Source organism: Lactuca virosa, chromosome 7 (genome assembly GCF_052849685.1).
Source record: "Lactuca virosa cultivar CGN04683 chromosome 7, Lactuca_virosa_CGN04683_v6, whole genome shotgun sequence".
Taxonomy (NCBI): Eukaryota; Viridiplantae; Streptophyta; class Magnoliopsida; order Asterales; family Asteraceae; genus Lactuca; species Lactuca virosa.
In genome coordinates, this window is record NC_136432.1 from 76,797,244 (window position 1) to 76,822,371 (window position 25,128).

At 36.3% G+C, this 25,128-nt stretch overlaps 2 protein-coding genes across 2 annotated transcripts; both read left to right on the forward strand.

Annotated features, from left to right (window-relative positions):
- The first annotated feature begins 3,784 nt into the window (after window positions 1–3,784).
- On the forward strand, window positions 3,785–5,129 carry LOC145126801 (F-box/LRR-repeat protein At4g29420-like). The gene is made up of 2 exons (XM_079062097.1): window positions 3,785–3,854; window positions 4,204–5,129. Exons 1-2 carry the CDS (start codon window positions 3,785–3,787, stop codon window positions 5,127–5,129), a joined length of 996 nt encoding a protein of 331 aa, XP_078918223.1.
- Window positions 5,130–17,325: 12,196 nt separating this feature from the next.
- Window positions 17,326–21,740, forward strand: LOC145126802 (F-box/LRR-repeat protein At4g29420-like). Its single transcript, XM_079062098.1, has 5 exons — window positions 17,326–17,773; window positions 18,282–19,156; window positions 21,269–21,451; window positions 21,550–21,611; window positions 21,722–21,740. The coding sequence occupies exons 1-5, from the start codon at window positions 17,326–17,328 to the stop codon at window positions 21,738–21,740; spliced, it is 1,587 nt and encodes a 528-aa protein (XP_078918224.1).
- The last annotated feature ends 3,388 nt before the right edge of the window (window positions 21,741–25,128 follow it).

A 25,128-nucleotide genomic window follows, 5' to 3' on the forward strand; every position in this document is an offset into this window, starting at 1 on the left:
TGACAAAAGTAAAATCGAAAGACGTGACTCTAACGCGCCGACTTCTCCAAAAGTCCTGGAAGTACATGTCTACTAAATCCATGAGAATACAAGCAGTTTTGAAAGAATATCAGCATAAAGCTGGTGAGTTCATAAGCATTTAATTTTGATGGAAAATGTTTCCTTGAATCCTTTTGAAAAGTGTTCCTCAATAAAATCCTATATTTTCTTATGAAAAGCATGTTTGAAAAACCATTCCTTCCATGACATCCAGATTCATATAAGGTATGTACAATCCAAGGAGTCGTGGAATGAATATGAATATCCGTTAGTTATATGTAAAAACAATCCATTTATGAATAACTGAGTTATCCCGGGAAAATCCTATATTTTCCCTAAAAGTTGATGGTTGGTTATCCGTTCTAAACTGAGTTGTACAAGTATCTACCATACTTATATCGCCAAACGTAGTTTTCTTTTAAAAACCCTGGTTACTCCCAGTGAGGTATATTAGCCCTTTTTTATAAATAAAACTAATAAAAGAAAATGTTTTGAACTAAATCCTGAAGGTACTATTAATACCCTCTAGTAATCAAATCGGTTATTACTTTGAGGTTAGTTCACTTGATTCATTATTACAAAAGTAAATATCTGTTATCTAGGTTTTGAGTTTTATAACCATAACTGACTGGATATGGCCCGCAACGGCCGGTATCCTTAATGACTTTGTCACCCGTAGACCTGCCGGTCCGGCTGTAGCTAGCATCGAGGTGCGGGGTTGTCAGTCCCGTATAGATCTATACACAACAGTCATGCTCTCCCTACAAGAGATTCTGGTTACAAGTGCTAGTCCTACACTCTGATTCTGTGGGAGTGTTACCAAGGACGTGTCTCCAACTTAGACTAACAAATTTACAAGTAATAATATTGAAAATCTTGTTTATGATTTGCATGAATCCTTTATAAAATAATACATTTTACTTCATGATTCACAAGTTCGTTACCCTAGTTTTGAAAACTGTTTCTACGAGTTGATTTGTTAATCGTTTGGTAACACTGTTTTCCGTGTTAAAAGCATACTGAAAATATAATTATCTTAAACAAAATAATATATTTTGAGCACAAGTTTCCTTGTACTTTTGCTTGTATTCCCCCCTGAAAACATGAAAACTCGGTAAAACGTAGGGGTATGAACTCATCGTTTGATGTGTGATTCGAATGTAAGATCGTTAGGGATGTTGAGTGTCAAGTGCAACCTCGAGCACAAACGGGCCCTATTTAACATATAACGATACATGTATGGACATAATTAGTGTATAATACAACTAATCATGATAAGTGACACCCTACGAGACTAGGAAACACTTGGGACAAGTGTTACAATCACATATGATTGTATAAAGGGAGTGTAAGGCCACACAAAAGAGTGTGTGGTCGGAGTGTGTGGTCGGAGTGTGTGGTCAGAGTGTGTGGTTAGAGTGTGTGGTCGGAGTGTGTGGTCAGCGTGTGTGGTCGGAGTGTGCGGCCACCAAGAAGGTGTGTGGTCGTACCCCTTCATGATCATGCTAAAGTGGTCGATTTTAAGGTGAATCAAGGCTCAAATCATGAAGTCTTTCAAGTATAGCACGCTAAAAGGATGGAATACTTACGTTTTTGAAGCCTTAGAAGTGTTTGTGGTTGATACAAGTAGAGAGAGAGAGGTGTGTACGGTTGAGGAGAGGGGAAATGAAGTGAAAATGAGCCTCATCTATATATAGATAATGGGTGTGCGGCCATACACTCGGGTGTGCGGCCACACACTCCTGTGTGCGGCCATACACTCGGGTGTGCGGCCACACACTCATGTGTGCGGCCATACACTCGGGTGTGCGGCCACACACTCATGTGTGCGGCCATACACTCGGGTGTGCGGCCACACACTCATGTGTGCGGCCACACACTCCTTTTGATGGAGTGTTTGGCCTTTTTGCAACCCTAAATCTTAAACCAACCCATCCTTAATTCAAATTTTGGTTGTACAAGGCTTTAGATCGTCCAAACAGGCTCAAAACAATGCTAAAAGATCGCTGAAACGAGTTTAACATTGATAGAATTGGCTAAGTGTACAAGATAAAAGTTTCGGGTTGTCACAACTTTTCCACCGAACAACAAGACAAGATCACGACCACCTTTACCGTCTTCCGTCACCCGCAAAACGAACTGAATCAAAGTCACACGCTTTGACGTCTTCCCGTCCGTTTATTTCGCGCCTCCGGTTAGTCTCTCACAAGCCCGATTAAGAGAAACCGGGGTTGCTTGTAATGAACCTCGAATCGCACCCCCTTTAAATCGAACCCGATTCCCGCTGCGTCTTCCCGCAGCAAAGGGCTGCACTTTTCTTAAAACCGACTCTCAAACCGGCCGCCCTACGGCTTCACGAGCCCTAGGCTCTGATATATACCAAGTGTTGGATTCAACTTTGATGAAACCCCTGTTATGAACAAGGAAGAAGAACGACAAACAAAGGAATAAAAGAAACTTGGAAATTTCCTTAGGCTGCTAGTATATTTCTTATTAAGGCAGAAAACTGAATTATAAAACTTCAATTACGTAACCCTACTTATACTAAACAAAACAAGAGTTTGACTCTAATACAAAAACTTGGGAAGAAAGTAAAAAACAAAACTTTCCAAAAATACCCCTACACATAATATCCGATTAACCCAACAAATCAAGCTTGAATGACCGAAAAGCATTTTCAGATATTTTCGTCCAATTTGGAGATTCTAATCATTCTGGCAGATCTAACGATGTAGTTATCAACTCTTCGATCCAAATGATGATGACATTATTAGAACTTGTAGCCAGTGCTTCTAAACATGTACCCAAAAATATTGTTTCGTAGAAAGATAAGTGTTGGAAATGGCTTCAAAAAGCTTCATGTCATCATGTGGACCTAGCAACAGCAACACTAAACGAAAGAAGTAATCTTTTAGAGCAGGAAATGAAACATAACAAATAAAACATGTTCTTAGATACTTAGATGTATGGAATAAAACTATACAACTTCAGAACAATTAAAAAAATAAAATAAAGACGATTAAGAAAAAAATCATCTCTTTGTTTGCAAATACTCTTCGTTTTTTTTTTTTTTTTTTTTAAACTTATTGAATAGTCAAACTAAGAAGGGGTAAACCTAAACTAAACATGTATAAATAACCCCATAAAGCCACTTTTGTATATCTTTCATCTTTGCATGGAAAAACTTCCTGACGCTCTAGTGGTCGAAATACTGAGTCGTCTCGACGACTCGGCGGACGTAGCTCGCTGCCGAGTAGCATGGAAGACTTTCAATACTGTCTCTCCAGACCTTCGATCAATCAATCTTCAATGGCCATTGCGAAAGTACACAGAATCAAGGTCTAGGGTTTCAAGTTCTTCCCAGTTAACATCCCCTCTCAAGACAATTTTCCTCAATCTCATATCGAACTTAAGAGTTCTCGAATCGGTGCATATTGGCGCCGAGAATCTGATCCCAACTGGTAGGAACGCTCACCTTGTAGATAAAGGCGATGATATGTACCTTACCCATGGGGGTTTCATCAAGGAGTGGCTGCCTAGGGTTTCCGGAGTCTTGAAATCGCTTTCAATATCTGATTTTTTTCCTCAGTCAAAGTGGCGTCGATCAAAAGTTTTGTCATTGGTCTCTGTGTACTGTAAGTTCATTATATGCTGAAATTGTTCATGTTTATATTCTCTAGCGACGCTGTTGCTATATCCTGAAATTCATCTTTTTACTGATGTGAAATGATAAAATCAATGTCAAATGTCAATGATCTATTGTTCAGTTAAGGAAATTGTGTACCTTTCTAGGGTTTTAATATCACTTGGACAAGGTAATTGTCAAACTATAGTCCATTGCAATCTTTGGCTTACTTTCTTATATAATGAACAGTTGAAATGAGAAACAGTATAATTTTGGTTCATATCCACAATGGTAATCAACTATTTGTAGAATTAAGATTAGGGTTATCTCTAGTTTTATGATATCCATCAAGCTTAATCTTGTAACCTGGTCAAATTATCAATGGGCCTTATGAATGATCAATCTTTTTTGGTAATACATGAGACTTGACCAAGTTAAACTCTTGATGGTGTGGTACATAAATTGTAAAATTGTTCATAATTGGGTAACCTTAATTAGATTTAAGCTTTGCTTTAACTTTGTTGTTTTTGTTGATGCAGGTCACAATCTTGTTGAATTAAAGGTGAAACATACATGGCTTTTTGTGGTCAATTTGAAACCAATGCCAATGCTAACAAGTTTGACACTTAAGGATATAAGATTAAATGACAATGTCCTAAGACAAGTGAATAAGTGCTTCCCTAATCTTCAAGTTCTTAACTTGATAAGTGTTAGTGGATTTAAACAACCCAAGATCCACCTTCTTAACCTCAAAACCTGTCACTGGAGTGAAGGCGGTTACCCATCATATGTAACTGTAATTGCACCCAACCTTATTACACTCGAATTCAAATTAGAACATAGGCTTGTCATGTTGTCCTCTTCACTTTATATTGAAGCTCCTAAGTTGTCTCAGTTTCGTCTTCTCATTGATCGTATTGAGGGCGAATTCACAATAAAAATTTTTGAGAATTTGAAAACACTATCTCTCGGTTCTACAACTATTCGCTCCTTACTTATTAAGTTTCCGTTTACAGAAACAGTGGAGAATTTGTCGTTGGATAGATATTCAGGTATACATGAATTTGGAGATTTGAAATTTAGCCTTAAGGATTTGTTCTGTGTTTTCCCCAACGTGACTTCTTTATGTTTTAACTCAAGTGCTTGGTCAGATTTTAAGCTGTGGTATGGCACTTGGGATGGGATGAAAGGATTGAAAACATTTCGTGGGTATCTGAGGATGGTTGACCTTTTGTTGACTCCATGCTTGGCTTGTGTGTTGGACCAATGTATCAACCTTGTAGATGTCTCTTTACTTTTCCACCGTTGTGATGTATCGAGAGGTTTCATTGCTAGGTGCATGGCTCGTTGGCCTAAAGTGAAGTGGAGATGGGGGATGTGGGAGGAAGGGATGGAAGATTGTTGGATCACCGATGATCAATTACCTAAGAAATGCTCGAGGAGGAAAAACCAGATTACATATTAAGAAAACAATGAAAATATAAAGATGTGTATAACAGGATCAAACGGAAATGGTTTTGAAGGAAAGATTGACTAAAGATGGTCTCTTTGATCTTTTGGAAGCGATGGATGATAAGATGAAATGAAGAGGATTCTCGAGCAGGAAATAAGGTTTCCATCTAAGTAACTATTTAAATAAGTTTAATCATTGTTGCATCTTTTGGAATTCTCTTGCATGTTATGGTACTATGTTATTAATAAGGTTTTGGTATGGTAATATGTAATCGGATCAACAGATGCTTATTTGCGGATAATATTAGTTTTGTTTGATGATACTATTAACTTTGTCTATATATTAATTTACGTTTATTTAACTTTTCTTAGCATTTCATTGATTCATTCAACAATTTATATTTAACAGGTGATTGACTTATAAAAAAGTGCAAATTGCAGGAAATAACAACGTGGTTGGTATTTTTACCGATATAGACATACTACTATTATTTTTACCCATAATAGTAACATGTTTGTAATCTTTTACCAATTATAACAACATTTACTGATGCCTAACTATCTATTTATTCTTTGGGAAAACTTTCACTTATGTGGATATTGATCGGTTGGCATCTAAAGTGAAGTCACAAATAACAAGTCGGTCATCAAAGGATCTAACATGGACTCACAAATAACAACTCACCAATCTCAGGAACAATCGACTTCAGTATCGACAGGAGCAGAAAAAAGGCAAAGCACGTTGCTATTTCGTCATAATTTGCCCTATGAAAAAAAAGAACAAATCACTTGTCAAGGACATAAATATTACACAACATAGATATATTTCAAATACTTATTATCCTATTTAAAGTATTAATCTCTTCATAAAGAGTGTAACATAATTACAGAAATATTATATTAGAAAAACATTTCAATTTAAATATAAGATTTTCATGTAGATGTACGGTTCAAAAGTAAAATATTCTGTAATTTGATCGAGGTCGTTATCTAAATTAAAAATAAACCAACTAACCTAAGTAGATAGGGTAAGTCGGGTCGAATCCATGAGGAGTTCGTGGTTAAACTTTGTGTCAAAATAATCAATAAAAAAAATGTATTACTAGCAATTGTCACAAATAAGATTAAAGCAAAGATCAAACAAAAAGCTTGGAAATTTATTAATTCAAACGAAAATCTCAGTAAGAAAACTAGAGTACTCCCGGTTCAGTTATGGACAGTTTAGATTCACACACTTTCTTCCCTAAAATCATAATTCAATTACTTAGATACAATTGGGGTTTACTATCTTGTAACACATAATTTTGGGCACACGATATGTTCATTCAACTAGTTGTCTTACTCCCTATGTCTAAATAGATTAGGAACAATTAGTGAACTAGCAATAAAGTGTCTTACAACTACCTATTACCATATTAAGTTTCAATATCATAAGTTGAAATAATATATGTTGATTCAATCACTTGTCTTTATTCCTAAACTAATTGAACTTGGAACAAATGATGAATTAACAATAAACTATTTTAATTATGACATCAAATAATTCATACAACCCAATTTCAATTATCATTACCAAATATCATCACATATAACATAAAACAACAATTGAAATTAACTAGAATCAAGTAATAATCAATTGTGTTCATCCAATACTCCTAAACATCCCCGGAAGTAACCCTAATGGTTTAGCCTTCCATTAGGTTCACAAATAAAATTTCTTGAATGAAATAAATGAAATGATTAATAAAATCCATAAACAAAATTAGAATCATCAAACAAATATAGCCTAATGATTATCAAAGTATAGAACAATTAAACCTTGGGGAAGAAGAAATAATTTCTTGAAAATTGATGAAGATTAACCAATGAAATGATCTTCACTTGTAGCTTGATGATGAAATCGATGAACTCTTGCCTTAAATCCAGATTGAAATGGAATGGATTTGTGTTTCCTAATGTTTCCAAGGGTTTTAGAAGCCTCAAAAACGCAGGAAAAAACCCTGAAAATCAGAGGTGGAACCCTAAAAACGAATCCATAAGTCCCTAGTTATAATATGTAACAGAAGATTATGAAATTGGGTAACGTGGGACGTTGGACGTCCTAGGAGGCGTCTTAGACGCCTTGTATAACGCCTAGGCATTCTTCGTAGTCTTTACATGCCTTCTGTCGTCCTTGAAATACACTGAAAAATAACCTAAAACGGTCGGCGTCCTAGGAGACGTCATAGACGTTGCGTATGATGTAATTCACAATTCCAAGCTCCTTACGTAACACTTTGTTCCAACACGAGATGCCCCAATAAAGCCCTGGCGTCCTAGGGGACGTCTTAGACGCCTGGTAGGACGTTGACGGTCTCTCCTCATTTTTCCATCTCCGCAATCTCACCAGAAATTGATTGTTTGACTTTGGCGTCCTATGGGGACGTCTTAGACGCCTGGAGGCGTCCTTCATCTTCCATGCAAGTTTTGGTGACCAATACGACATAACTAGCACAAACTCAAAAACACAAAAGTTGTAGCAAATCTTGTCTAGTTTCCAAAACTTCTTCATTCATGTCAATTGGAGCTCTAGAACTTGAGATATGACCAAAACATTGAAGCGTGATCAATTTTCCCAGTAATGTTTCTTCATTCCTTTAGCAATTCGTTTTACTTGCAGGTTCCGCCCACTTTTAGTACAATGTATTGACCTGCATATGAAGTTCAACAACTCATCAAAGTAATGTCATTCTTGGACAATTATACATCAATTCAACAGATTTACAACAATTTAGTACATTCATAAAATAGACTTATCATAATTTCAAATCTGTTAAATAATTTCCATCTTTTAATATATAGTAGTTCACTAATGCATAAATAATATTACATAATGAGTATTTCTTAGGTATATTTAATTATGAGTTAACTGTTATTTATCTTATTAACAGAGAAATTTTTGACTTAATGGTTAGCATCCCCATAAGAAGAAATAGCGGGTTTGACTCTTGTTTTTAGAGTTTTTTTTTTCTTTCTAATTGCAAACTGGAGCATAAAAATTATGATTTTTATGGCTTATTAACTATTTTTTTCAGTAATTATGATGACATGGAAACTTCAGTATGATATGACAAACCTAGTTAGCATGCCACGACACCACAATATTGTTGGTTGCCAAAGGGTAAAAAATAAAAAAATTTCCAAAAATTAAAGGCAACTGGGAAACAAATAATATATTGTGATTTTTTTTTTCAATTCAAGACCAAAATTTATGCCTATTATATAGTATAAATTTAAAATAAAAGGTGTAACTAAAAAGGAAATTTAAGTGTAATGTATTATCAAATTATGTAGCCTAAATATAAAATTTTGAACTTTAAAGGTTCTGGAGTTTAAAATATGAAGAATTTTGTATATACCCTTATTAAACGTTGAAATATTATATTTGTTGCGACTTAATTTTAAAATATCATATTTACCCTTCTTAAGCTTCCAAATATCAAATTAGCCCAAAATATTTGCCTGAAATAGAAAATTAGCATTTTTTTATATTTAAAAATCATTATTATTTAAAAAAACACCTAAATTGACCATATTGTCCCTGCCTTCTAAATTGCATAACCATTTTTATATCGCGAACTAGCTTCGCTTAGCCCTCTCGAAAGTCATGTATAGGAATGTGATCAATCATCGTCCTCCTTCACAAATCTGTCATCTTTCCTATTTTGATTCTAGCTATTTCGCTTCTTATTCCAATTTTAAAAAGCCATGTAGTTCTTTCTTTACGAAACTTGAAGTTAGATGGACGATCTTCTACCTAATCGTTTCTCAATATCACTACTTAAGGTCAAAATTATACTTTAAATAAGAAAGGTTGATCTACTACTAGGGCTTTTACTTTTTGGGCTCAGCAGGATTAAGGGCTGTTTGGTAGAATCTGAATTTTTAAGATCTGAATTTTTAAGAGGGTCTGAAACTTTAAGATCTGAATTTTTAACATGTTGTTTGGTTGGAACCTCTGAATTGGTTTGCTGAATTATAAAATGACCATTTTACCCTTCAGTGTTATGTTTTTTGTTGAATTCAATGCTTATGTTTATAAAATAACCAAACCAACTTCTTGAATAATTATAACAAAAGTATAAACACAATACAAAAATCCAAATTAAAAAATCAAATCAAACATAAATATTTGACAAAAATCAAATCAAACAATGCTCTAATATAAAGAGGTAAAAGTATGACGCTATAATAAATAAATAAATAAAAGTACATTGCTACTTATTGTATTTAACCCTTGTAAAAACAATCTTACAATAGCTATGAAAACAACCTGAACTCTATGCTTATATGGATTACATTACATGTATACAACCCCATTCATTTACACATCTTACCAAGTACAATACCCTTATCTAAGAGAACACAAAGAAAAACTTTGAGTAAATCAGAAAGTTGAAACCATTCCATTCATTCTTTGTGTTCCAAATCAGTGATATGTGGTTAGCTACCGGTGATTTTCATGAACCTTTCTTGTCCAACAATATCTCACTGCATAAACATGGAACATTCAACATTAGTTTCATACAAATACAATCTTATATATCTTTTCAAAAGAGACAGAAAAGGAACATTCAACATTAGTTTCATCCAAAATTTCAATTGCTCAAGTTCAAACATCAATGCCTAAAGTTCCAATTGCTCAAATGAGAGATAGAAAAGGAACAATTTTGACAAAAAAATCACAGCCTTCATCCACCATTATCTTGACCATCAAAAACCACACAATGCTCTAAATCAATCACCAATTTGGAAACAATACATCAGTTTATGATAATAATAATCATTATTATACCAGAAAACTATAAATCAATAACTAATTTTGAATGAAGCTATGCTTCACCATCGATTCAAAACATCACAGAAAACCTAAAATATGAACATTTAAAAACTCAGTATATTAAATCGATTTTCGATTTCACATCATGAAAACAGTTCGATTTCTTGAATGTGGAGTGATTTTAGCAAATTTATACCTGACCAACGAAAGAGATCGGAGATCGCCTGGTGGAGACCGACGTTGTCGAGGGCGGAACCTGGAGAGGGCGGCGCTTTGGAGGGTGGAACCAGCGATGTCGGAGCTTGGCGTCGGAGGTCGTGGTTCGGCGATGGGAGTGGATTTCATGGAGGTGGGAGTCATATCAGAAGTCGTGTGAGACTTGTACGTGTGTGAGGTTTACGATGAGGCAACACTGTTGTGCGAGTTGATGATGGAAATAGGTGGCCGACGATGGGATGAGGTGTTCGGTGATGGGAGGAGGTGGTTGACATTCGAGTTGGTCGGAGGTGGGAAGAGACATGAGAAGATCTAATGCAGGTGGGTTATGGAAGCGTTAATACGAGGGCAATACAGGGAAGGACGCGTATTTTTTTATTCAGATATAAGTTTAGGTCTGAAAGTTTAAGAGGATTTTAAGAAATTAAGAGCTTGTTATTCATAGGTTACCAAACGCTCTACATCTAAAATATTAAGAGGCTGCCTCTTAATTTCTCAATTAATAGGCTACCAAATAGCCCCTAAGCACCAATAATTTATCCAATTTAGAAACCAGAGTCATCAAAACTCTTACCTGAATATATATGTATAAAGATTTGTCATTTTAATTAAACCTAGATTCTAATTACAATGGTATCAATGAAAAGCTAACCGGGAATTATTGACTTTGAAGTATTAATATATGATTGATGTTCGAAAAATATCAGAACAATACAACTTGACTATGCTTCACAAATTTCCTAGAACTATTCCTTATCTATTGATGTATCAAAAAGTTCCAAAATCTTTAAACAAAATTTCCATGGATCAAAAACTCCCAAGAAAACCATTTCTTATTGGTGATTTTATATCATCAATATTATTTAAGTGTAATAGGATTAAATTTGTTGACCAAAAGTGATCTTGTTGAATATTGAACAAGTTAGGATGGTGTAGGAGTGCACACTTGTTCAAGTTTTTCAAGATTCAAAGTACATTGTTATTTAGGGGTGAAGCCCCTAAACGAATGGGGGTCCGGGGGCAGCGCCCCTGGGAGCGGGGTCCTAGGGGCGGCAACCCTTGGCGGGGTCCAAGGGGCAGAGCTGTTGCTATATTAAAAAATGCATCAAAAATCCAATTTTAGAAAGTTGAACCTTTTTTCCCTGAGATCCGTTTAATGACAGGTTTGGTAGTTTTATGACAATTTGTAACTGTCTATTGACAATTTTCAGACAAGAATAATATATCCGTTTTTTTGGTCATTTTTCTGGTACATCTTGAAGAACATTTTCACATACATTCTCAGATTTCATTCTCAGAATTTCATCCAATTGAGTGTTCGATCTGTACCATCGAAATACTTCAATTTGATAGTGAATCACGACTTTCAGAGAATCCAAGCAATCTATTCATCCCCTATGTTCTAACAAAAATTGAAGTATTCTGTAATCATGGCAAGTGGTGATTCTGTGAAGGATATGACAAGCAAGTCTGACAAATTGAACAAGTTTGAAGGGCAAGATTTTCGTAGATGGCAGAAGAAGATGCACTTTCTCCTTACCACTCTGAAAGTGGTGTATGTTCTGAGTACACCCATGCCAGTCTTACCAGAATCTGTTGAAGATGAACCTTTGGAGGCAACAAGAAGGAGATCAAAGTGGGAAAATGATGATTACATATGTCGTGGTCATATTCTCAATGGTATGTCTGACTCTCTTTTTGATATCTATCAAAATTTCGAATCTGCAAAAGAACTTTGGGATTCTCTTGAATCCAAATACATGGCTGGAGATGCTTCTAGCAAGAAGTTTCTTGTCAGTAACTTTATGGGTTACAAGATGATTGACTCCAGGCCTGTTATGGAACAATTCCATGAAATGTTAAGGATCCTAGGACAGTTTGCTCGACACAATCTGAAAATGGATGAAGCCATTTCTGTGGCTGTGATAATTGACAAACTGCCCCCTTCCTGGAAAGATTTTAAACATAATCTGAAACATAACAAAGAGGAGTTAACTTTGACTCAACTTGGAAGTCATTTACAGATTGAAGAGTCCTTAAGGACTCAAGAACTTGATAACAATCCTAAAGGCAAGAACCAAGTTGGTTCCTCTTCTGTGAACATGGTGGAAGGAGAAAGTTCAAAGAATCCCAAGAAGTCTAATGAAAAAAGGAAGTTTAAAGGAAAGGATGACAAGTCTTCCAACAAGAAGGCTAAGTTGGTTTGTTGGAATTGTAACAAACCGGGTCACTTCAAGAAAGATTGTCGTCTTCGCAAAGTGAATAAGGATGGTGCTGGACCAAGTGGATCCAAGGATCCAGAAAAGCAACAAGGTATGATTTCTATTTCATTGCAGAATTCTAAATATATTCAGAATTATATTTCTGTGATTTCTGAAGCATTTTATGTGCAGGATGATAAAGTTGCATGGTGGGTTGATTCGGGAGCAACAAGTCATGTTTGCAAAGATCTATATTGGTTCAAGGACTTTCAACCAATTGAAGATGGATCTGTTGTGAAGATGGGAAATGTTGCAACTGAACCAATCAAGGGCAGAGGATCTATTTTACTTACTTTTACTTCTGGGAAATGTTTGTGTTTGAACAATGTTTTATATGTTCCAGGGATTCGTAAGAATCTTATGTCTGAAATTGTATTAAATAATTCTGGTTACAAACAAGTGTTAGAAAGTGACAAGTATATCTTGTAAGACATGGTTCTTTTATCGGATTTGGCTATATATGTAATGGAATGATTAGGCTTAATATTAATTATCTTTCTAGTGATAATTCTGTTTGCATGGCTTCTAGTAGTACTAGCAATAATTTTCATAAATATGAATTATGGCATGCTAGACTAGGACATATTCATTACAAGAGATTAAAAGACATGTCTAAAATGAGTTTAATTCCTGCTTTTGATATGCAAAATAATGAAAAATGTAAAACATGCATGCTAACTAAAAGCACTAGACAACCTTTCAAAGATGTTAGGGAAAGCAAGGTGTTGGATCTTATACATAGTGATTTATGTGATTTCCATGCAACACCTTCCCTTGAAAACAAGAAGTATGTTGTTACTTTTATTGATGATGCATCTAGATATTGTTATATCTATTTGCTACATTCTAAGGATGAAGCACTTGATAAATTTAAAATTTATAAACAAGTTGAGCTTCATAAAAATGAATTAATAAAAGTTTTGCGTACTGATAGATGTGGTGAGTATTATGATCCAGTTTATTTTGAATCAACTGGAATAATACATCAAACCACAGCTCCATATACACCACAACAAAATGGTGTAGCTGAAAGGAAGAATAGGACTTTGAAAGAAATGGTTAACTCCATGTTGTCATATTCTGGTTTTAGTGAAGGGTTTTGGGGTGAGGCAATGTTAAATGCATGTTACATCTTGAATAGAACTCCAAATAAAAGGAGTAAGAATACTCCTTATGAACTTTGGTGTAAAAAGGTACCAAATTTGAGTTATCTCAAAGTTTGGGGTTATAGAGCAGTTGTAAGGCTCACTGAACCCAAAAGGAAACATTGGGTGAGAGAGGTATAGATTGTATCTTTATTGGATATGCTGAGCATTCCAAAGCATATAGATTCTATGTTTTAGAATCTAATGACTCTTTGTCTGTAAACACAGTGATAGAGTCAAGAGATGTTATCTTTGATGAAGAAAGATTTACATCTATACCTAGACCAAGGGACATGATTCATCAATCTTCCAGCAAGAGTACTACTCAAGCTGAAGATGTTTCTGGTGGTGCAAGTTCTGTACCTGAACCTAGGAAAAGCACCAGAGCTAGAAAAGCTAAGTCTTTTGGATCTGATTTTCAACTATATTTAGTTGAAGGAACAAGGAATGAAACTATTTCTCAACATCAATATTGTTTTAATATTGAAGAGGATCCAAAGACTTTCAGTGAAGCTATGGCTTCTAGGGATGTTCATTTCTGGAAAGAGGCAATTCATGATGAGATTGATTCTATTATGCATAACAATACTTGGGTATTGGCTGATTTACCTCCTGGTTGCAAGGCATTAGGATGTAAATGGATCCTCAAAAGAAAAATGAAGGTGGATGGCACACTTGATAAGTATAAAGCCAGATTGGTTATCCAAGGCTTTAGACAAAAGGAAGGCATTGATTTCTTTGATACTTATGCTCCTGTTGCCAGAATTTCTACTATTAGATTATTATTAGCTCTTGCAGCTATACATAATCTTGTGATTCACCAAATGGATGTGAAAACTGCATTCTTGAATGGTGACTTGGATGAGGAAATATACATGAAACAACCTTAAGGGTTTGTGATGCCTGGAAATGAACACAAAGTGTACAAGTTGAAGAAATCATTATATGGTTTGAAACAAGCACCAAAACAAAGGCATCAAAAGTTTGATGATGTTGTCTTGTCTAATGGTTTTGCATTAAACCAAGCTGACAAGTGTGTATATAGCAAATTTGATACTTCTGGTAAAGGAGTCATGATTTGTTTATATGTGGATGATATGTTAATTTTTGGTACTGATTTAGAAGAAGTTAATAAAACCAATAAATTCTTATCATCCAGTTTTGAAATGAAAGACCTGGGGGAGGCTGAGGTAATTCTTGGTATAAGAATTAAACAAGGAAACATTGAGATTTCAATTTCTCAATCTCATTACATTGAGAAGATATTGAAAAAGTTTAACTTTGAGAATTGTTCTCCTGTTAGCACTCCTATATATCCTAGTCTCAAGATTTTACCAAATAAAGGATCTCCAGTGTCTCAAGTTGAATATTCTAGGGCTATTGGTTGTCTAATGTATGCCATGGTTAGTACTAGGCCTGATATAGCATATGCTGTGGGAAGGCTTAGTAGATATACTAGTAATCCTAGTTCACATCATTGGAAAGCTGTGAGTAGAGTATTCAAGTACTTGAAAGGGACCATGAATTATGGTTTAACTTATAGTGGATATCCTTCTGTTTTGGAAGGTTATTCAGATGCCAGCTGGATTAACAACTTAGAGGATCACTCCTCTACAAGTGTTTGGGTGTTTCTTCTTCGAGGAGGTGCCATTTCTTGGGCATATAAGAAACAAACTTGTATTACTAACTCAACCATGGAGTCTGAGTTTGTTGCATTGTCTGTTGCTGGTAAAGAAGCTGAGTGGTTAAGGAATTTGACTTATGAAATTCCATTATGGCCCAAACCGATATCTACCATTTCTATCAGATGTGATAGTGTCGCAACCTTGGCTAAGGCTTATAGTCAAGTGTACAATGGAAAGTCTAGACATTTAGGTGTTAGACATAACATGATTCGTGAGCTCATCATGACTGGTGTGATATCTGTGGAGTTTGTAAGAACTCAGTTGAATTTAGCCGATCATCTAACCAAAGGGTTAACAAGAGATCTTGTGCACAAGGCGGCTATAGGGATGGGTTTAAAGTCCACTTAAAATCTTTTATATTAAGATACCCAATTCCCATCTAATGCAATATTAGATGTTGAATTCAATGTGGAAAGCTTGATATTTGAAGATTGGAACACATTTTTATGATCATCCCAAGGTATGTGTTCAGTACTGCAAGTTAAGGAGGTTGAAAATTTATTTCTTAATATTTCTTTGAAAAATTGCATTTGCAGGTGCAAGAATAAAAGAACTACCTATATAAGCATGAAGTTTAGCTGCTTCAAGAAGTTGGGACTTGGCTTTGATATGCTTATTGAAGGATGGGACACAAGCTAGTAAAATATAGTGTCAAGTTAGAAATTATGAGAATGTAAACTGGTGTGTGTGTGTTATCTTCATGTATTCACTTTGAATAGAAGGGGTTCAATCCTTAGTGACACCCTGATATTCGAATATTTGGATTGAGTAATATACTAATATGAAATTCAATCGTCACGACATTTCATTTATGCATCAGTTTGTTGTTGTTTATGTTTTGTTTTAAGTTTAATCAGGATTACACTTAAATGGGGGAGGTTTGTTGGTGATTTTATATCATCAATATTATTTAAGTGTAATAGGATTAAATTTGTTGACCAAAAGTGATCTTGTTGAATATTGAAAAAGTTAGGATGGTGTAGGAGTACATATTTGTTCAAGTTTTTCAAGATTCAAAGTACATTGTTATTTAGGGGCGAAGCCCCTAAACGAACGGGGGTTCGGGGGCAGCGCCCCTGGCGGGGTCCAAGGGGTAGAGCCCTTGGCTAAAGTTGACCCTTTTTTCCCTGAGATCCGTTTAATGACATGTTTGGTAGTTTTATGACAGTTTGTAACTGTCTATTGACAGTTTTCAGACAGGAATGATATATCCATTTTTTAGTCATTTTTCTGGCACATATTGAAGAACATTTTCACATACATTCTCAGATTTCATTCTCTGAATTTCATCCAATTGAGTGTTCGATCTGTACCATCGAAATACTTCAATTTGATAGTGAATCACGACTTTCAGAGAATCCAAGCAATCTATTCATCCCCTATTTTCTAACATTTCTTAATCATTCGACCAACATCATGAACAACCACATTAGTTCCATTCACTAAAGCAATTTCTATCAAAAAAACCGAACCCATTTTCCTCAGTGATGTCGGTCCATCCCCACCAGGTTTATCCACCAAAATCACATCCCGCTTCATTTGGAAACCCTGGGAAGCTAATTACTTCATCACGTTTGTTGTCCCATTACATAGTTCACAACTTAAGTTTAATCAGTGTTCACAACATCGAGAAGGATGAGTGTGGCCTGATCAATGTCATGATGTACATCCAACTATGGTTCCTGCAAGTTAGAATGTTGGGACAATATAGTCCATTTAGTTTTTTTTTTGGTTTTAATAATAATAATTTAAAATATAAAAAAAAAAATTTCAAATTTTCAAAAAAAAATTTAGATAAATTTGATATTTTAAAAGTTTAAAAAGGATAAATATGATATTTTTAAATTATATCGGGCTAATATAATATTTTAACTGTTGTTTAAATATGAAATTTCCCTTTTAAAATATATATGAACCTCGTAGTTGCTTAGTGGGGTCACGATCCCAATTTTACAAAGGAAACTATAAGAAGATCCTAGACTAGATTTGCAAATCGTTTTGAAAATTGACCTAGTGTTGCAAAAAGAAAAAAGCTCTATAAATATTAAATATCCCCATGAAATCGATTTTTGCTTCTGTCTGCATGGACAAACTTCCTGAAGCTTTAGTCGTCGAAATACTGAGTCATCTCTACGACTCGGCGGACGTAGCTCGCTGCCGAGTTGCATGGAAGACTTTCAATACTGTCTCTCCACACCTTCGATCAATCAATCTTCATTGGCCGTATATAAAATCAAGGTGTAGGGTTTCAAAATCTTCAAGTTCTTCCCAATTAACTTCCCCTCTCAAGACAGTTTTCCTCAATCTTATATCGAACTTAAGAGTTCTCGAATCTGTGCGTATCAGCGCCGAGAATCTGCGTGAAACTGAAGTGAATGCCCACCTTATAGATAATGGAGATGATATGCACCTCACCGATGAGGGTTTCATCAAGGAGTGGCTGCCTAGGGTTTCTGGAACCTGGAAATCGCTTTCTATATCTGATTTTTCGATTCAATTTTCAGAAGTTTTGTCGCTGGTCTCTGCGTACTGTAAGTTCGTTATATGCTTATATTCTCTAGCGATGCTGTTGTATATCGTGAAATCATCTTTTTAGTGATGTGAGATGATAAAATCTTTGTCAATGCATGATCTAATGTTCAGCTATGGAAATTGTGATCCTTTTTAGGGTTCTTAAGATCACGTGGTACTATATAATCCGTTGCTAGTTATTAATTGTGAATGTTTGGCAGAACTTCTTATGCAATGATCAGTTCAAACGAGAAACAGTATAATTTTGGTTCATACCCAACTGTTAACATTAGGGTCATCTCTTTATAATATCCATCAAGTTTAATATTCTATCCGGGCTAAATTCTGTTTTGGTTCACATCCACAATCGTAATCAATCAACTGTTGGCAATACATGATACTTAGATCATGTTAAAGTCTTGATGTTGTGGTACATATATAGTAAAATTGTTCATATATATATAATTGGGTAAACCTTAATTAAACCTAATTAGGTTTGCTTTAACTTTGTTGTTTTTGTTGATGCAGGTCACAGTCTTCTTGAATTAGAGTTGAAGAATGCATGGCTTTCTGCGTACAATTTACATCCAATGCCAAATCTAACAAGTTTAACACTCGAATACATAGAATTAGATGACAATGACCTAAGCCAAGTGAATAAGTGCTTCCCTAATCTTCAAGTTCTTAACTTGAAACATGTTACTGGACTTAAACAACCCAAGATCCACCTTCTTAACCTCAAAACCTGCTGCTGGGTTAAAGGTGGTCAACCATCATATGTAACTGTAATCACACCCAACCTTATGACACTCAAGCTCGAGTTTACATCGACCACTGCAATTTATGTTGAAGCTCCTAAGTTGTCTCACTTCCATCTTCTCATTTATCATCTTATGGGCGAATTCACAATCAAAAGTTTTGAGAATTTGAAAACACTATTTCTCGAATCTACAAGCATTATTCGCTCCTTACTTATTAACTCTGTGCTTACAGAAACCGTAGAGAATCTGTCACTAGTTGGACACGAATGGGGAGTTGGAGATTTCAAATTTACCCTACAAGATTTGTTCTGTGCGTTCCCCAACATGACTTCTTTATGTTTTAGCCCTTGGTCTTCGTCGAAATTTGAGGTGTTGTATGGCCCTTGGGATGGAAATAAAGGATTGAAAACATTTCGTGGGTATTTGTCGGTGGTTGACCATTCATTCACTTTCCCCATGATTGCTTCCGTGATAGAGCAATGCTTCATCAGCTTGGTTGACGTCTCTTTACTCTTCCAGTGTCATATTGCTCCTTGTGTATCCAGAGGTTTCATTGATAGGTGTAGGGCTCGGTGGCCTAAAGTGAACTGGAGACGGGGAATGTGGGGGGAACGAATGGAAGATTGTTGGATAACGGATGATGTACCCAAATGAAAATCATTTAAGAAGTGCTCAAAGAAGCTCTTTATTCCATATCTCATGAAATAAAGAAACTAAAAATTTTCAATCGGATCCGCGGATGCTTTATTAGTTTTGTTAGAACGATACTATTATCTTTGTCTATATCTTTTTCAACATTTAAGTTTTCTTAGTATTGTATTTAACGCTTTATTGATTGATCTTTTTATAATTAAAATGCGATGTTGTTTTCTTTTTGACTTACTGAACTTAATAAATACAGATATATAGAAGATATAGATGTGTTTCTTTTTAAACCTAATGCATACATCATATCTTAAGGGGTTAAGTGGATGAAATGACCTTCCAGAATTAAGACATCCATATTTACCTATTTAACCCCACTTGTTTTTCCTTTTTTATTTATCTGTTTAAACCATTATCAACAAAATAAAACTCAAATTAATCCGGCATCATATAATATTTTGCAATTATCATCTCTAAAATATATTTATGCTTACCTTGGTGTATCATGTGTGGTGGATGCATTAACATAACTAACATTAATATATATATATATATATATATATATATATATATATAGAGAGAGAGAGAGAGAGAGAGAGAGAGAGAGAGAGAGAGAGAGAGGAATGATCATTTGAGAACTCATAGTTTCCCGAGAACCCGAGAACTAAAAGTGGAACGTCAGATCAAAAAAACGGAAGATCAAGATCACTTGTGACATTTTTATAAATAAATAGAATCTTATAGGGGCGGAGGTATCTTAAATTAAAAAGGCAAGGGTATTATAGGAAACACAAATTTAGTTTAATAATATCCTAAAATCACATATCTCGTTCTCTCTCCCTCTCCCCCCCTCTCTCTCATGATTTTCCCTCCGACGATCACTGTACTCTGTCGATGACTTCTGCCTACAATGGCCTTCAAGATCGTGATTCATGAAATATTCACCGTCGTTTCCTTCCTTCCTCCCGTCATCGCCTTGTCTACGGATTGTGTCGCATCAGCGTTCACGCTCTTCATTGACATCTATGGATCCATAATCGATCCAACTTTCATCTCTGATAATCATCAATTGATATGAAATTTGAAATCCTCCAATGATCAAAGCTTCTATATCGCCGATCATCAAAGCTCCTATACGCTCTTCATGAAATATTCTCACTGTCGTGTTGAGTATCTGATCTTGTTGCTGTCGATATGACCTAACACATCGTCGATGTCTCACGTTCCTTGGCCATTATTGTAGACCTGGAAAGAATATCAATCAAAGTGGCTTTGTTGATTTACTCGTCTACAATCATCAGGTTTCATTTATCACTATCTGTTCATAGTATTCAATATTACACCGATATGAAATTGATGGAATTTTCTAGATTTTGCTCGGTTCCTAAGATCTAAATCACAAACATCGTTTCCGTCCTTCTATCTTTCATCTAATTTCACAAGAGGATTCATGTTAGGATCCGATGAGAACGACGTAGTTGTCGTCGTCGGAGGTCCTGACAGATACGTCGCTTCTATTAAGGCAGCTCAAAAACTGTTTACAAAGTCCCTTGTTTTATACTTGGATTACATAAAATGTTTCAGGACTTCCAGTGACAATCCGCTTTTTGGATGCTCCAGTCCATGAATTTCTACCAGAAGGTGATCTGCAACAAATTGTGAATGAACTCAATGAGGATACTGGCATGACAGAGGACCAAATTTATTCAAGGATCAAGAATCTATCTGAAGTGAACCAATTGCTTGGTTTCTGAGGCTGCAAATGTGCTTTTATTTATCACATTGCTAATTGTAAGCCTACTTATACTTCCCTGGATGTAACACAGTTAGTAGTATCTTTGCATAAACGTGTGAGAGTTTTAATCGAATTGATGGTTGTGTATGTGTAATTCTTCACAGTGCCTGATTGATTGTCGTTTGTTTATTTATTTTTCTTCTCAATGTTCTTTGTAAATAGTTTCTGCACTTGTTCATTCTGATCAACCTTACGTCATGTTCTGAAATGGTTTTTTTCTAATGTTTTTGTACATATAGTTTTGAAAGTTTAACCCACTCTAAAGGTTCTTCTTATTATGGATTCAAAATCTATATGTTAATTGATTTATTCAGAATGAGGAGGCATCTGTTGATGATGCTGATACAACTTGTGGAACAAATTGTTGCTTTTTACATGAAGGTATTATTGATTATCCGATTCTTTATTTGGCAACTTACTTACCCAAACTTATTAATCTGTTTCCTTCCTCATTGCAGCATAATGCTGAACCTGAGGTTGTAGACCTTCTCATGGAGGTATTATTAATTTTTTCACAGACTACCTATTATCTGTTATCAAGAGGAATAGGAATATGATTGATTCTTAATTGTGGTTGGTTAAATAATAAATTCAGGTTGAATTTCTTGACCTGCTTGTGAAGCATGTGGACAACACAAATTATAAAAGAACCTATCTGTACCTAACAAGCTGTAACACCCATAAAAATCAGGGCAATTTAAAACTTTTTAAAACATTTCAAAACCAATAAGTAATACACTTGTATTTCAAAAATGGTTTATTATCAGAGTTTCCCAGAGACCATAAGTGAAAAACACGAGGATGTGTACGATCACGCCTTCGCCTTGCCGAGACATCTGAAGCACCTGAAACAATAAACTGAAACCGTAAGCACAAAGCTTAGTGAGTTCCCCCAAAATACCAACACCATACAAATATATCCATATCATATAACAATTTCAAAACAACATGCATAATGAGCCGTCAGCTTGACTGGACCGCCTTACAGGCTTTCAGTCTATCTGGACTGTTCTCCGAGCCTTCGGCACGTCTGGACCGCCTCGCAGGGCCTACAGCCTATCCGGACCGCTCGTCGGGCCTTCGCTCTGACTGAATCCCTTTACAGGGCCTTCAGTTTATCCGGACCGCCCTGGGTATGTTGGCCTTCAGCACAAAGCAGGACTGCCTCAACCCATCCTCAAATCAAACAAACATGTGTACATAAATATCATACACTTGCATATATATATATATATATATATATATATATATATATATATATATATATATATATAACAGTCATACCAATCTAACATATCATCAATTATAGCAACATCCTATAACCAGTATACCGACCTAACCAGGCCACTAACATAGCATCATCCTATATACCAGGATACCGATCTAACTGATCATAATAGCATAACAACATCCTATCTACGAGGATACCGATCTAACATATCATAGCAGCATACAACATCCTATATCCCAGGATACCGATCTAACAGATCATAGCAGCATACAACATCCTATCTACCAGGATACCGATCTAACAGATCATAACAGCATACAACATTCATTCTATCTACCAGAATACCGATCTAACAGATCATGATAGCATACAACATCCTATCTACCAGGATACCGATCTAACAGATCATAAAAATATACAAGCATACTATAACCAGAATAACAATCTAAAGGGCCGGCCTTGGTGCCTTAGACCCTGTTGATATAGTAAGGATAACTCACCTGACAATGCTGAAGTCCCGCAGATACACTCCAGCTGCTGGTTGACAGGTTCCCGAACTGTCAACATCAAACAATACCCAATTAATATTTGGGTTCCAAGCTCAAAGTCCAACTCACATTCCAAAAGCACAAAAGTCAAGTAATGGGCCAAAGCCCAATATATGGCCCAATTTTCCAAATTGGGCCCAGACCTGTACACGGTTTTTCCTTAAGGCCCACCCAATTATGCCAATCCAATTTCTATGGCCCAATATCACATAATCATAAGGCCCAAATATGGCCCATCAATGGCCCAATTTTCCAAATTGGGCCCAAGACTCTCACATGGGCCTTATCCTAAAACCCATATAACTATTTAGTCCATTTGCTTATTCTTGGAAGCCCATTAATAGACCAACTACCCAAAGCCCACTAGGAAAGCCCAATTCAAGGCCCGAGTAAGATTAGGGCTTTCACATGAAATGATGATTAGGGTTAAGTGTTTCTCACTTAACCCATTAAGGACTTAATCCATTAAGTCCATTATTGCCTTAAGTTAGTTTGCCAATGGCTATTATTTAATATTTCAAGTTATTAAATAATTCTCGTGTGCGTGTGCCGATAAATTCCCAAAAATTAGGGTTTTATGCTATTAGGGTTTTTCAAACCCTCATTATGGTTTCCCAACCCAATACTAGCCCATTGATCAAATGGTTGGGCTTTTAGGTCAATTAGGGCTTTATTGGGCCTATAAGGCCCACTAGAATATCATTAAGCCCACTAGGGTTTTATAGGTCCTATTAGGGTTTCTTTGGGCCCACTTGAACAAGCATCTCCAAACTAGCCAAAACACAACAAGGCACACCGCCACCCAACACGGCGGCTGGTGGCGGCATGAGGCGGCAGCCACCACCGTAAGGTGGTGGTTTTGAGTTTTTCTATTATAATTTCGGTTACAAATTACAAGAATACACACAGTGACCCAAATTAAACTTCCCATAATTACACCCACCACCACCCTGTGGCGGCAGACGGTGGTAGAGAGTGGCAGCCACCACCCTACCGTGGTGGTGGTGGCCCTCTTGCGACTCCGACCAAGGTAATCACACACACGACACACACTCTGGTTGCAAAAGAACTCAGCCACCCACCTGGTGGCGTATGGCGAACCGGCAGTGACAACACAGCGGTAAATGGCAGTTTCTGGGACGTCATCGATCGTCGGCAGCCCATCGCATTGGCTCTTCAGCCTCCTCAGCCCCGATAATCCTCCACCGGTCTTCATCCTCCGTCGCAACAGCAGTGGCGACACCTGGCCTTCAAAGAAAACGACGATTGCGACTCCACAACGCTACGTCGGCGGCGGCAACAATGTAACATGACGACGCAGCAGCGTCCGGAGGCTGTCATCCACTCCTTGCTGGTCTCCGATGTTGACGGTAACGAGGTTGTCCGGTGGTGCTAGTTGATCGGAAAACAACGAACATATGGTGGCGATAGGCTAGCGGCGGAAGGAGTGAGAGTGGGGAGATGACGGCTGCGCGTATATGGTCCTTAGGGTTAGGGTTACGGGACCCTTAAATACCCGCTTCACTTAAAAGTTTCCCATAATGACACAATTGATCCCTCTATCCCTCTTTTCTTTCAACCTAAGTCCGAAAATTACCAAATGGTCCCTCCTTTTCAAAATCCTTTCATCTTAGATCCATAATTTACTTTTTAACTCCTGCCCCCATAAATCCTTTCATGTTAAGTCCAAACGATATCAATTACCCCCCCTGACTTCTAAATTCTTTTGCAAAATAAATCCCACAATTACACTTTAACCCCTGGAGATTTAATTCTTGACATTTGGCTTCCCGAAAGCAACACCCACTAATTGTTATTCGGTTTTGGATTATTATAATATTATATAATAATAATTACTTCTCGGATCCCGGTTTTATTATTTTAATTATTCTTCTTAAAACGGGATGTTACAACTCTCCCCCACTTAAATTTGATTTCGTCATCGAAATCGTTTCTTCTCATTCCTTACATGCCAAACAACTTGAACTACATGGCTACAATCCCGAGCATAACCCTAGCCTTTCCAAGACACCCATAACCAACCCTTACAGGGTTCTGAAACCTGAAGATGAATGAATCCCTTGCAATATGATCACATTTACTCGATCCGAAACCTGAAGTCTCGAGATGGTCTGGCTCCCTGACAGACCTCTCATACCAAATCATTATTGTTGAGCCCAGTCCGCTTGTCTTTCATCTAACTGTTCAACTCCTGATATTTGGGGTTCCAACATCTAGATACTTCTCATATACCCGAAGAGCCAATTCATCAATACCGCCCTAAACACGAAAATTGTCTGAACACTGATCTGCCTGAAGCAGTATGTTGCCACATGACTGCTTTCCAAAGACCTACCGATACCTCCCTGGTCTCAATTCGTTCACCAATCATCTA

Bases quoted from the DNA above. Each gene is read 5' to 3' on its own strand.
- LOC145126801 (XM_079062097.1), top strand. From the start codon at position 3,785: ATGTCAATGATCTATTGTTCAGTTAAGGAAATTGTGTACCTTTCTAGG. The intron at 3,855-4,203 runs GTAATTGTCAAA...TTGTTGATGCAG, and splicing joins TTTAATATCACTTGGACAAG to GTCACAATCTTGTTGAATTA.
- LOC145126802 (XM_079062098.1), top strand. From the start codon at position 17,326: ATGGACAAACTTCCTGAAGCTTTAGTCGTCGAAATACTGAGTCATCTC. The intron at 17,774-18,281 runs GTAAGTTCGTTA...TTGTTGATGCAG, and splicing joins GTCGCTGGTCTCTGCGTACT to GTCACAGTCTTCTTGAATTA. The intron at 19,157-21,268 runs GTACCCAAATGA...TGATTTATTCAG, and splicing joins ATTGTTGGATAACGGATGAT to AATGAGGAGGCATCTGTTGA.